The 14,359-nt window shown below is 42.3% G+C and overlaps 1 protein-coding gene across 2 annotated transcripts in view; it reads right to left on the bottom strand.

The window, feature by feature from the left end:
- The window catches only part of LAMA3 (laminin subunit alpha 3), a 242,944-nt gene that overhangs the window by 69,625 nt on the left and 158,960 nt on the right, over positions 1-14,359 (bottom strand). Inside the window, exons 37-39 of one of the 2 annotated variants that reach the window (XM_058556902.1) lie at positions 12,505-12,588; positions 6,449-6,679; positions 2,413-2,526 (exon numbers count right to left, since the gene is read on the bottom strand). In XM_058556902.1, coding sequence (XP_058412885.1) covers positions 2,413-2,526; positions 6,449-6,679; positions 12,505-12,588 — 429 coding nt within the window. Of the gene's footprint in view, positions 1-2,412; positions 2,527-5,099; positions 5,507-6,448; positions 6,680-12,504; positions 12,589-14,359 lie in introns of those variants that run through there. The other variant, XM_058556901.1, reaches the window with a different exon arrangement.

Below are 14,359 nucleotides of genomic sequence, written 5' to 3'. Positions count from 1 at the left end.
AATATGACAAAGGTACATCAGCATCCCTTAAGACCAAGAGGAGCTTCAGGGAAGGGCTTCTGGAAGTGATGACGCCTCCTGCATGGAGGATAGAAGGAGAGGAATTAGCTGGGTGGAGAAGCGAGGGAAGGGCATTCTAGGCACAGGGAACCACTTTACAGGAGCAGAGCAGTGTGTGTGGGCAGCGTGAAGCCGTTGGTATTCTGGAAGGTGAACTGCAAGATGGGGTGGATGCCGCTGGAGAGGCAGCAGCCCAGATCAAGAGGGCCAAGGCTGCACCAAGGAGGATGGACACCTGGCCGTGAGCCTCAAGGGAGCCCCGAGTCAGCTGTGAGTTTCAGATAAATCATTCTGGGAGCAAGTGGGAAGATGGACTCAAGTGGCAGGGAATAAAATGAAGGAAAACCAAAGAAAGAGGATGAGAAGAGAAAGGGAAAGGGCCATGGGAACAGAGAGGAAGATGAGGGGTGACTGAGACAGTAGAAGGCAAGAGGATGGGAGGAAAGGAGGGAATACACAGAGAAAGTGGGCAGGGGCCTGGGCGGAGAGAAGGGAGCCGTCATTCCAGGTCCCTCTGGCCCACAGCACCCACAGAACACATCACCCGCTACTCCTGCCTCTCAACTGGACACACACTGCTTTACTGGCAAGGAGCTGGGCTGCTTTCTTTTCAAACTTCAAAGTTTATTCTTGAAATGACATGGAGATTTGCACATGTGTGAAGCTCCCAGATTTCAGAAATTGACTTTGGACCTTGCGAGGTGGAGGCAAATTTGCAGAGGAATCAGCCCGTTTGATAGTGAAAGGTACTAGGTTTCCTCCTTACTGTTCTTGGAGAATGAGGGCTGCATCCTTGGCTCCTACACAACGGCCACATTTGAGAGCAGTGCTGGCACTCAGCGCCCGCCATCGAGCAGTTAAGTGAGTGCAGACATGGGCTCCATGCCAATGTGCGTGTGTGTGTGCATGCGTGAGCGCACGTGCACACATGCACATTCCCCACTAGACAGCAAGCCTCATAAGAGTAGCGATTATGTCGGATGGTTTTAACCCCAGCACTTGGCTGTCCCTCCCACAATAGCAAATGCTCAGTAAGGGTTTCCTGAATGTACCATTTCTAGAGGCCACACGGCCATTAGGGACAAGTGAAGACAGAGCTACAAAGAAAGGAAATGGAAAAGAAAATCATCTTGTTTGATGAAAACATGAATTATGACTCACTATGACCCTTTCACTGGGTCAATGGACTGCAGAGAAAACCCACTTTGTTCTTAAGCAGCTTTTATGAAGTGGACTCAACATCTAGCAATGGCTCAGTGACAAGATAAATATTTATTTTTCATTTAAGCATCTACCTGTGTTACACATAACAGACAGTATCAAACATAGAGTACTGTATAAGAATACTTAGGAGCTGAAAAACAATATTTCCCAATGTCTTTTATTCTTTTTGAACTTAGGCTAAAATTCTACAGAATATTCTTTCAGGTTCTTGACAACAATTTCCTGTCCTGGCCTGTGCCATCTTGCAGAGGAAGCAGTTCCCTGAACTGGCTTAATACAGTCTAGGAACTCAAATAGTTGAAAGACACTCTGGTTGTATTACACAATGCAAAGGGAATCCGTGCCAGAAGAATGTATTTCCTAACAGCACAACATAAGTGGGGCTTTGTGTTCCTGGGGAGTACTGATGCTTTCTGTTTTCCTTGGAACTGTCCATTCTCCTTCTACCAGGGAGAGGATCTCTGATGAAAGGGAGGAAGGCAGCAGAATAAAAAACATTCTGCTTCGGGATGCAAAAGGAAAATTTCCTGAGAATCTAATTTGCTATGGGAGAATTTTCTAAAATATTCTAAAAGATTGTTTTCTAGTGGATAAGCCATAGACAGCAAGGACTCCCCTCAGCTGTCTTCCCACATAGACCCACTTTGTCTTGGCAGCTGTAGAGGGTTTGTGTTTGAGTGTGAGCCTTAAGCCCTTCTTAGCATTTGCTTCTCCTTGACTACTTTTTTGGGCTACTGCTCATCTGACAGCAACAAGGCTCCCCTCCTGCAACCTCCTGCCACCCCAACAAAATTGGGGCCCAAAGTAGTGGCTCTGATTTGTTATATTTCAGCAAGAGTGAAGTCCCAGGATCCACCCATTATCATTTAACGAAGCAGAGATTTAGAAGCTAATGTGTAATTTAATTGTTCACATAGGTGTCCTCCTCTGAGGGCACATGTTAAAATGGAGGAAAAAGTGGAGTGTAAAATAATTCATCCTGATAACGCAGGAGCCTCCTACATTTACTTGGCAACCTCTATTTAGGGTTTGGTAGCAGATGTGACATTTGATGTCCCAGAGCCTAGCAGGGGGGAATAGGGAGACCTAGATTGCCTGCTGGTAGCATTAGAGCATCAGTTTACTCACAATACATATTCCCGAGCCATCCTGGCATCGATTTGAATGTCCGTTGCAATTGCAGGGAACACACCGTCCGGTATACAAGCCTTTGTTATCCCGATAGTATCCAGGGCTACAACCCTATTTTTCAAATAAAAGGTTTAGTCAGTACAAAGAAAGAAAATGAATACCCAAAGCATGGGACAATTCTGACTGCCAAGCATTTACTTTTTTTATCTTCTTTCCTTTAGTTGGTGTGTGGATTTCTACTTTTAAACATTGGCCAGTTCCACTTCCTTTTTTTTTGTCAGGTTCTATGTTGTTTCCACGCCATAGTGAGAACGTGTGTTTGTGCCTGAGTGGGAGACACGTGGTGGGAAAAGCAGAGTAAGGGGAAGTGTAGAGGGTCGAGTGTGGAAGTCGGTTCCTCTCCCCCTCACGCCAGTTGTTTAGAAGGCAAGTCGAGGGGTGGAATGGTGAAGGAACAAAGAGGATCAGGACCTCGGTCCTTACAGGGGAGGACCTCTAAGCAAATCCCTTTAAGTTCTCCTTGGGTAGGCACTCCTTCTCCAAGCCTGGGTTTGGGCTGGTGGAGGAGGCAGTGTGGGAGGAGGGGGGGATAAGGAGTCCTCATTGGGATCTACACAATATGGCAGAACTGGTGGAATCATTTCACTGCCACTCCTCAGTCTATGGGCAACAGGGAGCCCAGGGGAGAGGCACGGCTAGCGTTCTCATACAGAACTTTGCAGAAATGTTTGGTTCTGACTGAATACACAAAGACCCAGCTTCAGGGAATTTCTCCAGTGTGGTCTTCTCCTCTTGTTCAATATTGCTTTCATTATTTCTATCTTCAATATATTGTTTCTTTCCAGTGTAACACAAGTTATTATTTTTCATATGGATGAAGAGAATGATGGTTTTCTTTGGATGAACTGATATTTTTTAAAAAAGGATTCTAGTTAAGAATGCCCCCAATAAAAAAAACCCAATTATTCTTTCATTAGTCATTAAAAATTATTTAGATTTCTGTCTAAAGAGAATTATAGACACTTTATTGTGGCAGAGCAAATCAGTGCACTGACTAAAATCAGATGTTGTCTCTAGTTTCTTTCACTGTTTTCCTCTATACCTTATCTTTAAAGCATCAGGGAAAAATAATATTTCAAGATAAAAGACCATCTTTTATCTAATCCTCTTTAAACAACACATACGTCTGTAAGACTCTGAAACTACAGTCAAGGGACATCTTGAACTGAACCACTCATTCTCATTCATCCGTGGCCATAAAGACCTCTACTTGGTCAAGAGGGGAGAGAAAGAAGCCTCATGTGCTTCCCAGAGTGGAATACTCCAGTTGCTGCTAGAAGTTTCTTCCAAAATCACCAATGACTACAAATCACACACAACAACAAAACTATAATTTCCAATATATTTTCCCCTTCAGCTATTAGAAACCATGTTTAGGCAAAAGAACACATTGCAAAAATTAGATTACTTTATGTGTTATATGAATAGGCTTGTCTAAAAGAGAATCAAAGTATGAAAGGAATGTTCTTTAGCTGAAAGCACGACAGAGAGGTGTTTGAATGAAATTCAACCAATGATGGTGTAATCACATCTACAAACAAATAATCTCTACTAATAAGTGGCAAGGACCTTATAATTAGCACCATATATCACGTTACATGCTTATAAAATAATCATATTTGGTAAAGAACAAATTATACAAATAAATATATCTGGTTCATTTATGACAACATGCCTGATAGAAGCCTTAATTAAACAAGCTTTGGGGGGAGGATAGTCTATCCTGATTAAAGTTAAACCACTCATCTTAATCTTTTGATTAGAAACAGAAAAATGTACTCTGCAAGAGTTATGTATCATGTGACTCTCAGAACAGATGTCAGTTACTGAACTATAATCATTTTATCACCTCTATAAAACACAGAAACTCCACATTTTACATAAAATTCAGTTCAAGTACTCAGATTGTATTGAAGATTTACTCTAAATGAAAATGAATGTATCATAACATTATTTCAGTAAACGGGTTTTGCAACTAATCATTTTTTTTAAGTGATAATTTTTCAGGATAACTTTTCCAATTAACTTTTGTAATACAAATGATAAAATTATGTTCCTATCAGGTTTCCAAGGGTTATTTCAGCAGCCATAGGATCTATTTCTCTGTGAGTATACATATAACATCCAGGGAGTTTAAAGACAGAGAGAGCAGAATTTATGAGTGTTTAATGCCTGGCAAATTGAAGCACGTCTGTCAGGTATTATACAAACTTGATCTCATCACTTTTCTTAAACACGGATTTCACTGATTCCCATAATTTACTTTACGGGTAATTTTTCTTCCAAGCAGAATTTGGAAGCCTATAGGCATTGGACTCTTTTGTCCTGAGGCTTGGCTTACTCTCAGAAGGGCACAAAGTTTCATAGCATATTAACATCCCACAAGTTTTCAAACTCTAAGCTGTCTCAGCATTCCCAGGTGGGCTGATGTTTATGGGGTTTGTGGTTAACAGCTCAGAAGAGCAATCTGTCAGGCACTGTAATAAACCCTGCCAGTCAATAGGAAGGGGAGGCCATAGGCCCCTCCCCTAGCCCACCCATTACTCTTTCATCGCTCTCACTTAAAATGTCACAAAGCTGGGAACCCTTCCCCATCCCAAACCAAAATTTAAAAGGGACATTACCTGGCTGGGTTTAAACTCCACATAACTTGCTTGCAGATGGCTTTGACCAGGAGGCTGATGAAACACTACCCTTTGCTGCTGTGAACTGTATCCCAGACACTGCCCCAGGGCTGCCCCAAAGATCCAAAGCCATCCTGCGCTCCGGGCTGACCACCTCACTGCCGGGGGCATCCTGGTCCCCGGGCGTCCTGCTGGCTGCGCAGAAACCTCTGCCTCTTCCTCTTATACCTGCCCTTCCTGCTTAGTGCCCAGGCCTGCCTGACTCAGGTAAGGCAGGCTGTCTGCGGCAGGAGGCCCCACCTGTAAACTTCACCCATGAGTCAGCCTGTGAGAGAGCACACATAACAGTCCCACAGGGAAGCGCACCGCTCTGTAATTCCTGCAAGGTGGGGCAGGCATTACCTTCTACCCACCTCACCCCACAGACGGCCCTAACCGATTAGAGCAGCTGTAAATCACAGGCTGAGTCAAGCGCAAAGAACACGCCCTGGGCAGGAGGGTGGTAATCCAGAGGTTCCACTCTTTCCCCTGGGCTATGTATTTTAATCGGGCTGGAAAAGAGATGGAGGGGAGGGAGAAGAAAAAATGTCAGCCCCTGTGGACTAAATGTTATAAGACAGGGGTCCCCGGAAAACCATGGCAGGTAATATATTTGCAGGTTAAAAAAGTAGAAACTCTTAAGTGCAGATCACCTTGGGGTTTTCTGCTCTCAAGGGATCAGGAGATACAATAAAGGGCGCCGCCTTAGCAGATGTCGGGTGTACAGAATACACAGAATGACAATGTTTCCTATTTCCAATAATTGTACTAACCATTGTGCTTTCTTCCCTCTCTTTAGGAAGAGAACATATTTACAGCTTGAGACACTAAATAGTTTCGTTTCATGGCACTTTTTAATCACCTACAGATAAATCAGGTGGATGGGGCCTCCAATGAGGACCTGCTATGAGCTAGAAAATTGGACCGGGATTTCCCCTTGAAGAATCAGGATATTCTTCGGACTATAACTCTTTTGGGGGATGGGTGGTTGAAGGGAGGCCCTGGATTAGAGAAAGGCATAAGAACCCTGGGTCAGCTACTGGGAAGGCAGCAGCTCAGATACTGGGATGCCTAATGGCGGTCCCTTTCCTACTTCCCGGAGAGTCCTGATTTCTACAGCCCCCAGGATCTGTGCAGCCCCTGTGGCTTTCCTATGGATTTTGTGACATCTTTTTCATATTTAATCCCTGAAAGTGGGCCATGTAAGAGAGAAGCTAGAGCCCAGCAGAAACTCATGACTGGGCAGAATGCCCCGGAATGTCCAGTGGTGCTGGAGAGCAGCCAGGACAGCCAGCCACAGGAGTCCCTACCTGACATGAGTCACCAGTGTATTCAGGGGGGCAGATACACATCTCTACATTATGCGCTCTGCGTCCACTGCCTGTGTCAGAGGCTTCCTCCAGCCCCACCCCGCTCAGAGTGAGCCGCTGCGTCTCGGTGAAGTAGAGGCCTCGGAGGCGCACGCCTTCCAGTCTAGACAGCACCGTCATCAGCTCTTCCCGAGACACCTGGGCACCGCTGCTGGCATGTCTGAAGTTTCCCTACACGTGAAAACAGAGAGGCAAGGTCTCCCTTCGGCCAGCTCACTTCCGGGGGTTTCAAAGAGGCAAACACTCAGAATGAATTAAAAAAGACATTTAAAATGCATAAGGGAAAATAAAATAAAATAAGATAGGTAAGTAGAAGATAGTAGATTTACATTCAGAAGTCAGATGTCCTGGGTTATTCCCCAAAAGGGAGAGTGCCACAAGAAAGGGGAAAAAATGAAGGCAGGAAATAAGGAACAATAAAATGAAATAAAATGTCCCAGTGTTATGCTTATTTTAAATTGCACTTTTGTTTGTGCAAGCACAAAGTGAGTGAGAAAGGTAGAGGAGAGAGGTATATGGAAATTGAGTCATGCAGCTCAGACCATTCATTAAATGTATACAACTGTGACAGAAAGTACAATCTTTTCTTGCACACACACATTCATATTATTTTATTTTATTTTTATGATGGTAAAAAGCACATAACATAAAATGTACCATCTTAACCATTTGTTTTTTGGTTTTTTTTTTTTTTTTGGTGAGGAAGACTGTCCCTGAGCTAAGATCTGTGCCAAACTTCCTCTAGTTTGTATGTGGGACGATGCCACAGCATGGCTTGATGAGTGGTGTGTAGGTCTGTGCCCGGGATCCAAACCCACAACCCCGGGCTGCCAAAGCAGAGTGCATGAACTTAAGCACTATGCCATGGGGCTGGCCCCTTTACCATTTTCAAGTGTACAGTACAATGGTGATAACCCTATGCACATTGTTGTGCAACAGATCTCTAGAACTTTATCATCTTGCAAAACTGATACTCTGAACCTATTAAGCAATAACTCCCATTTATTCCTCCTCCAAACCCTTGGCAACCATCTACATCTTGTTTCTATGAATTTGAGTACTTTAAATACTTCACATAAGTGGAATCATGTAGTATTTGTCTTCTAGTGACTTCCTTATTTCACTTAGTACAACGTCGTCAAGTTTCATTCATGTTCTAGCATGTGACAGGATTTCTTTCTTTTCTAAGGCTGAATAATATTCCAATGCACGTATATGCCACATTTTCTTTATCCATTCATCTGTTGATAGATATTTCTGTTGCTTCCACCTCTTATCTATTGTGAATAGTGCTGCAATGAACACGGGTGTGCAAATATCTCTTCAAAATCCTCTTTTCAATTCTTTTGGATATATACCCAGAAGTGGGATTGCTGGATCATATGGTAATTCTATTTTTAATTTTTTGAGGAGCCTCAATACCGTTTTCTACAATGGCTGCACTGTTTTATAGTCTGACCAACAGTGTACAAGTATTCCAATTTCTGCACATCCTTGCTGACACTTGTTTTCTGTTTTTTTTTAATAGTAGCCATCCTAATGAGTATGAGGTATATCTCCCTGTGCTTTTGATTTGCATTTCTCTAATGATCAGTGATGGTGGGCATCTTCTCATGTAAAAGCCTGCACATTTAACCTTTCATATTCTGTTGCCTCCTTTGAACTCAGTTTCCATCTCTCTTAAATGGGCATAATAATACCTACCCTCTCAGGACTATCATGAGGATAAAAAACATGAAATGATATAATGTATATAAAGTGTTCAGCATAGTGCCGCCTAGCATGTAGTAGACATTCAATAAATGTTAACTACTATTATTAACATATAAATATAATACTTTTATAATTTTTTTTTTTTGGTGAGGAAGACTAGCCCTGAGCTAACATCTGTTGCCAATCCTCCTCTTTTTGCTGAGGAAGATTGGCCCTGGGCTAACATCCATGCCCATCTTCTTTTACTTTATATGTGGGAAATCTGCCTCAGCATGGCTTAATAAGTAGTGTGTAGGTCTGTGCCCCGGATCCGAACCGGCAAACCCCGGACCTCAGAAGTGGAGCACGTGAACTTAACCACTATGCCACGGGGCCGGCCCCATATAATTTTAATTTATATTTTTAACAGCTTGAGGTATGATTTTCATACAATAATATTGCCTCATTTTAAGTGTATAATTTTTCCTAAATTTACAGAAGCATGCAACCATTACCACAATGTAATTTTAGAACATTTTCATCCCCCTAAAAAGAACCCTTGTACCCATTGGTAGTTACTTCCATTCCCACTCCCAGCCCCTGGCAACCACCAATCTACATTCTGTCTCTGTGGATTTGCCCATGCTGGACAATTTATATAAACACCAACTTAATGTCAACAGTATACAAAAACTTTGCTTCTATTCACTTCCTTTCCTCCCCTGTTCCTTTGTGTCATACAAATTACATCTTTATACATTGTATGACCATCAACACAGATTTATAATTATTATTTTACACAGTTGTCTTTTAAATCAGATAGGAGAAAAAAAGTGTTACAACAAATGATATATCTATAGTGCCTGTTATATTTACCTACGTAGTTACCAAACCAGTGCTCTTCGTATCTGATGTGGATTGAAGTTATTGTCTATAGTGTTCTTTCATTTCAGTCTGGATGATTCCCTTTAGCGTTTCTTGTAAGGAGGGTTGGCTAGTGATGAATTCTCTGTTTGGTTTAGAATGGAATGTCATTATTTCTCCTTCATTTTTGAAGGACATTTTGCTCAACATATAATTCTTTGTCGATAGTGTGTTTTTTTCAGCACTTTGAAAATGTCATCCCACTGCCTTCTGACTTCCATGGTTTCTGGTGTACAATCAGCTGTTACTCTTATTGAGGACTCATATGTGAAGTGCTTCTCTCGTGCTGCTTTCAAGATTCTCTCTGTCTTTGAGATTCTTTACTATGATGTTTCTGTGTGTGGCTCGCTTGCATTTATCCTACTTGGAGTTTGTTGAGCTTGGATGTGTAGATTAATGATTTTCATCAAATTTGGGAACTCTTCAGCCATTATTTCTTCAAATATTTTTTCTTCCCCTTTCTCTCTTCTCCTTCTGGCACTCCAATTATGCACATTTGGTACATTTGATTGTGTCCCATGTCTTTGAGTCTGTTCGTTTTTCCTCATTCTCTTTTTTTTCTGTTCCTCAGACTGGATAATCTTAATTGACCTTTTTCAAGTTTGCTGATTCTTTCTTCCGCCTGCTCGAATCTGTCGTTGAGCCCTTATCTTAGTCAGCTCAGGCTGTCATAACAAAATACCATAGACTTAACATAGGCTTAAACAACAGAAATTTCTTTTCTAGGTTCTGGAGGCTAGAAGTCCCAGATCAAGAGGCCAGTTACGTTGGTTCCTGGTGAGAACTCTCTTCCTGGCTTGCAGTTGGTTGCCTTCTCACTGTGTTCTCATATGGAGGACAGAGAGAGTGAGCTTTCTAGTGTCTCCTCTTATAAGGACACTAATCCTATCAGATCATAGCTTCACCCTTATGATCTCATTTAACCTTAGTTACTTCTTTACTCCAAATACAGCCACATTGGGGGTCAGGGTGTTCAATATATGAATTTTGAGGGGACACAATTCAGTCCAAAGCAGCCCTTCTAGTGAATTCTTCATTTCAGTTATTACACTTTTCAACTCCAGAATTTCTATTTGATTCTTTTTTATAATTTATATTTCTTTATTGGTATTTTCTACTTGCTGAGACATTGTTCTCATATTTTCCCTTAGTTCTTTAGACATGGCGCCCTTTAGTGCTTTGACGTATTTAAAATGTTGATTTAAAGTCTTTGTCTGGTAAGTCCAATGTCTGGGCTTCCTCAGGGACAGTTTCTATTTATTGCTTTTCCTCCCCTGTGCATGGACCATACCTTCTTGTTTCTTTGCATGTCTTATAATTTTTTGGTTGAAAATTGAACATTTAAAATAATATAATGTGGCAACTTGGGAAGTCATATTTTTCCCCTTCCCAGGATTTGTTGCTGTTTATTATTGTTGCTTGTGTCTTTGTCGTGACTTTTCTGAACTAAATCTGTAAAGTCTGTATTTTTTGTCATGTGTGGCCGCTAAAGTCTCTGCTTGGTTAGCTTAGTGGTCAGCTAATGACTAGACAGAGATTTCTTTAAATGCCTGGAACCAAAAAGTCTCCTAGTCTTTGAAAAAGGGTTCTGTGTGCATGAGAGGGGACCCCTCAACACTCAGCCAGGCAGCTGACAACTCAGCTTTGGCCTTCACTTCCTTCTTGCAGAGAGCCTCAAGGTCAGCCAGACGTGAGGGTCTAGGCCCTTCTCAGGTCTTTCCTGAGCACGCACACAGCCCTGAGTATGTGTGGCCTTCTACATTCCCAGGATTGTTTTGGGGCTTTTCAAAGCCTCTATGGACATATCATCCCCCAGCTTTTTATTTTAAGTTTTGTGATTAGCCTATTGTTTGCCTAACTGTTATCCACTATCTCAGGCAGGCTTGAAGTTATACAATTGCCTCTAAATGTTTTCAACAAGACCCCCAGGGAAAAGGCTTTTCACCCTGGGAGAGTTCCAAGTCCAGTCAAATGAAGATTGCCTTGGAAGTGGCATCTTCCAGAAAATATCCAGACAGGTCAAATCATGACAGTTCTCTGAGAATGAGTCTTTGAAGAAGCTCCAATCCCACCCTGTCCCCTCAGGTGGCTGCCAGACTACTGGCTCTCACTTCGACTGCAGGCTATTGATTTTCAAGGCTACTGTGGAGTTGGAGGAAAGGATGGAAAAAGAGCAAGTTGATTGTCACAAAGCTTGATGTTCTTACCAAGATTCATCCACTTTTCTTGAATAAATGCTTTCCAGATTTCTGCAAGCCTTTGGTTAATTTCCAGAGTTCTGAAATAGTTGATTCTGACCATTTTTGCCAGTTTTCTCATTGCTTTTATGGAGGAAAGAATTTGTGAAGGTTCTTACTACAACATTTTTGCTGGTGTCATCCCTCTCATATAAATAGAATCACACAATATGTGATCTTTTGTGTCTTGCTTCTTTCATTCACTATTTGTGTGTGTGTGTGTGTGTGTGTGTGTGTGTGTGTGTGTGTGAGGAAGATTGGCCCTGAGCTAACACTTGTTGCCAATCTTCCCATTTTTGCTTGAGGAAGAGTGGCCCTGAGTTAACATCTGGGCCAATCTTCCTCTATTTTGCATATGGCACGCTGCCACAGCATGGCTTGATGAGTGGTGTAGGTCCACGCTCAGGATCTAAACATATGAACTCCGAGCCACCGAAGTGGAGTGCACTAAACTTAACCACTGCGCCACTGGGGCCAGCCCCAGTACAATGATTCTGAGATTCATCCATGTTGTGGTAAGTATTAATACTTTGTTTAAGCTATTGCCAAATAGTATTCCATTGTATGGACGGACCTGTACAGAAACGTTAAAATATGTTTGCAAGTTCAAGGTACTTGAAATGATATCACCGTGAGGTATGGACATATTGAATAATACAAATTGAATATTGTTTTAAAGGAATTGTTATAACCAAGTAAATGTAATACAATGTTTTATGATTTGATGAGCTTTCCTTTATTTATCCATATTATTCTTATTTCTTTTGGTGTTAGGTGTTTTTGTGGCTTTTCTATCCACTCATCCCAAGCATTTGTCCGCCATTGAGGGAGGCCTGAGGATGAGAGGGAACTATATCTGGCATTTACAAGCTCACAGGGTTTATGAGACAAGAATAATTAACCGTAAAACAGGAGAGACAGTGCTAAGTGCCATAAAGATAGTACAAACAAAGCCCTGTGAAGAAGAAACTCTCTATATTTTATATAACTTATATTTTAAATTTACATATGAAATCTATATTTATTTAAATATAATTAATATTTTAAGTCATAAAATAAGTCAAAAATCACAATTGCTCGAAAGTACTAAGTCATAGAACAAAAGGATCATCAAGAGCCATTTTCTGTATGCTTTTCCTTTACCTCCACCACCTGCACTCGCCCGTGATACAGCCGGTCTGGCCGTGGTTTATTCGGCTCCTCATAGATGATGGACATGTGGGGACCCTGTTTGAAGAAAAACATGAACGTGTTAGTGCTTTGGTTGGGATGTCTTGAGGTTTATAACTGATCTAAGAACAAAATCTCCATGGATCTGCATTACATGAAAGGCCTGATTCTAAAAAATAGTCACGAAATGAACTGACTGGCAAAAGGGTTAGTGACGTGGAAACAGAATCCATTATACAGTGCATTTTCACAAATAGGACACCAGGAAAATTCCCTTGACTGAAAGTGGCTAAAAAGATGGAAAAATTAAAACAAAACATGCTTTGCAGTCAACGCACGAGGTGCTGTTTCCATTACTGCCTGTAGGACCAGACTGTGGAAGTAGGAAAGTGCTTTGGTGGGTGGGGGGTGAGGAGGGTGGGTAGGGCAGAAGGGTTGGCAGGGCCGGCTGTGCAGCCTGCAGAGCCAGGGAGCTGCAGAGCCGGCACGTGGAGGAGGAATTAGCCCCGCAGCCCAACCACCCTACAGGATCCAGCCTCACTCACTCTCAGCCTCTGCACCTCCCTCCCATTCAGGGGCTCTTGAGGGACTCCTAACAGGGCATAATGGGAAGGCCAGCACCCACCATCAGCATCCCCACCCCAAACCCACTCACAAAATCCCCAGCTTTTCCACTGTAGCACCAAACCCAAAAGGTTCCATTCATTAGAGCTGGTGTTTCAGAAAGAACAGCATTATCTGTGATCACAAATCATTGAAAACCTTAATCTAAGAAACACGCCCCATAGGCTCTTAATTACACTGGTTTGGAACAAAGCAGCAGAGTAAATGTTTCAAGAGCCTAAATTATTTTCCATCTTTGAAGGTAAGATTAAGAAAGAATTTTCGTTATCACTTCTCCGTGAATTCCAACAGTTTGCATAATAAACTCTTTGGCAGTAAAATATAGGCATATTAGTGGCCAGAGCTTGAGATGCTCTGCCAAAATAATGAAACTGAAATACAGCCTTGCCATGACAGTATTTTTATTGTGGAGCTATTTTTCCTTAGACTATAACCCTAAACTCTTTGGTGCTTCATTTTCAAAAACTCAAGCAAAGGTTCCTTTGAGTTTTTAAAACAACAGTTCGATAAATTTGGGTGCTAGTAAAAACAAAAGCCACACGGCAGTGCCTGAACACAAAAATCTACCAGAGCACGAGGACTTCGGCTGTGACAAGACCTGTGTGTGACACTTGCTAGTCCCTATTTTACCATGAATGACACAAGAAAACCCTTCAGGAAGCAGTAATTGCATTGCATTAATCACAGCACACAAACCAGAACAGAGTCAAGCTCAGGTTATGGTCCCCCGGTCTGTGTTCAAGGCTCTGTGCCCTACATTGTAGAGGACTCAATGCAGGACGTGACATTGTCTCTGTCCCCAAGGAACTTTCTAGATTGCAGTTCTGGATTGTGTGGCTGGCACATAGTGCGTAATGTCATTTCTCTTCTCAAAAAACCAAAGTGGCTCCCCACTGTCTACATCAGGCCAAATTCCTTATAACAGCATTAAACATCCTCCTTCCTACCCTTCCAGGCTTGTTTTCAGTGACCCAGCACACACTGATAAAACAGCCACGTTGGACTGGTCACCCTTGAGCACTGCCCCGCTGCTTCTGTTCACCTTATTCTCTGCCCCCGGAAGCGCATTTCTTCTCTCATGCCCAGGCTTAAACTCCTGGCTCAAAACTAACCTTTTCCATGAAGCTTTCTGAGGGCCTCTCAACTACATAAGCCCCACTTGGACGCAGTTCCACAGAGTCTTGTTTGGACTTCACCTCAAACG

The sequence above is a fragment of the Diceros bicornis genome, chromosome 16, assembly GCF_020826845.1.
Source record: "Diceros bicornis minor isolate mBicDic1 chromosome 16, mDicBic1.mat.cur, whole genome shotgun sequence".
Classification (NCBI taxonomy): Eukaryota; Metazoa; Chordata; class Mammalia; order Perissodactyla; family Rhinocerotidae; genus Diceros; species Diceros bicornis.
The sequence above is the reverse complement of the archived record's forward strand: the minus strand, read 5'-3'. Positions and strand labels throughout refer to the sequence as shown.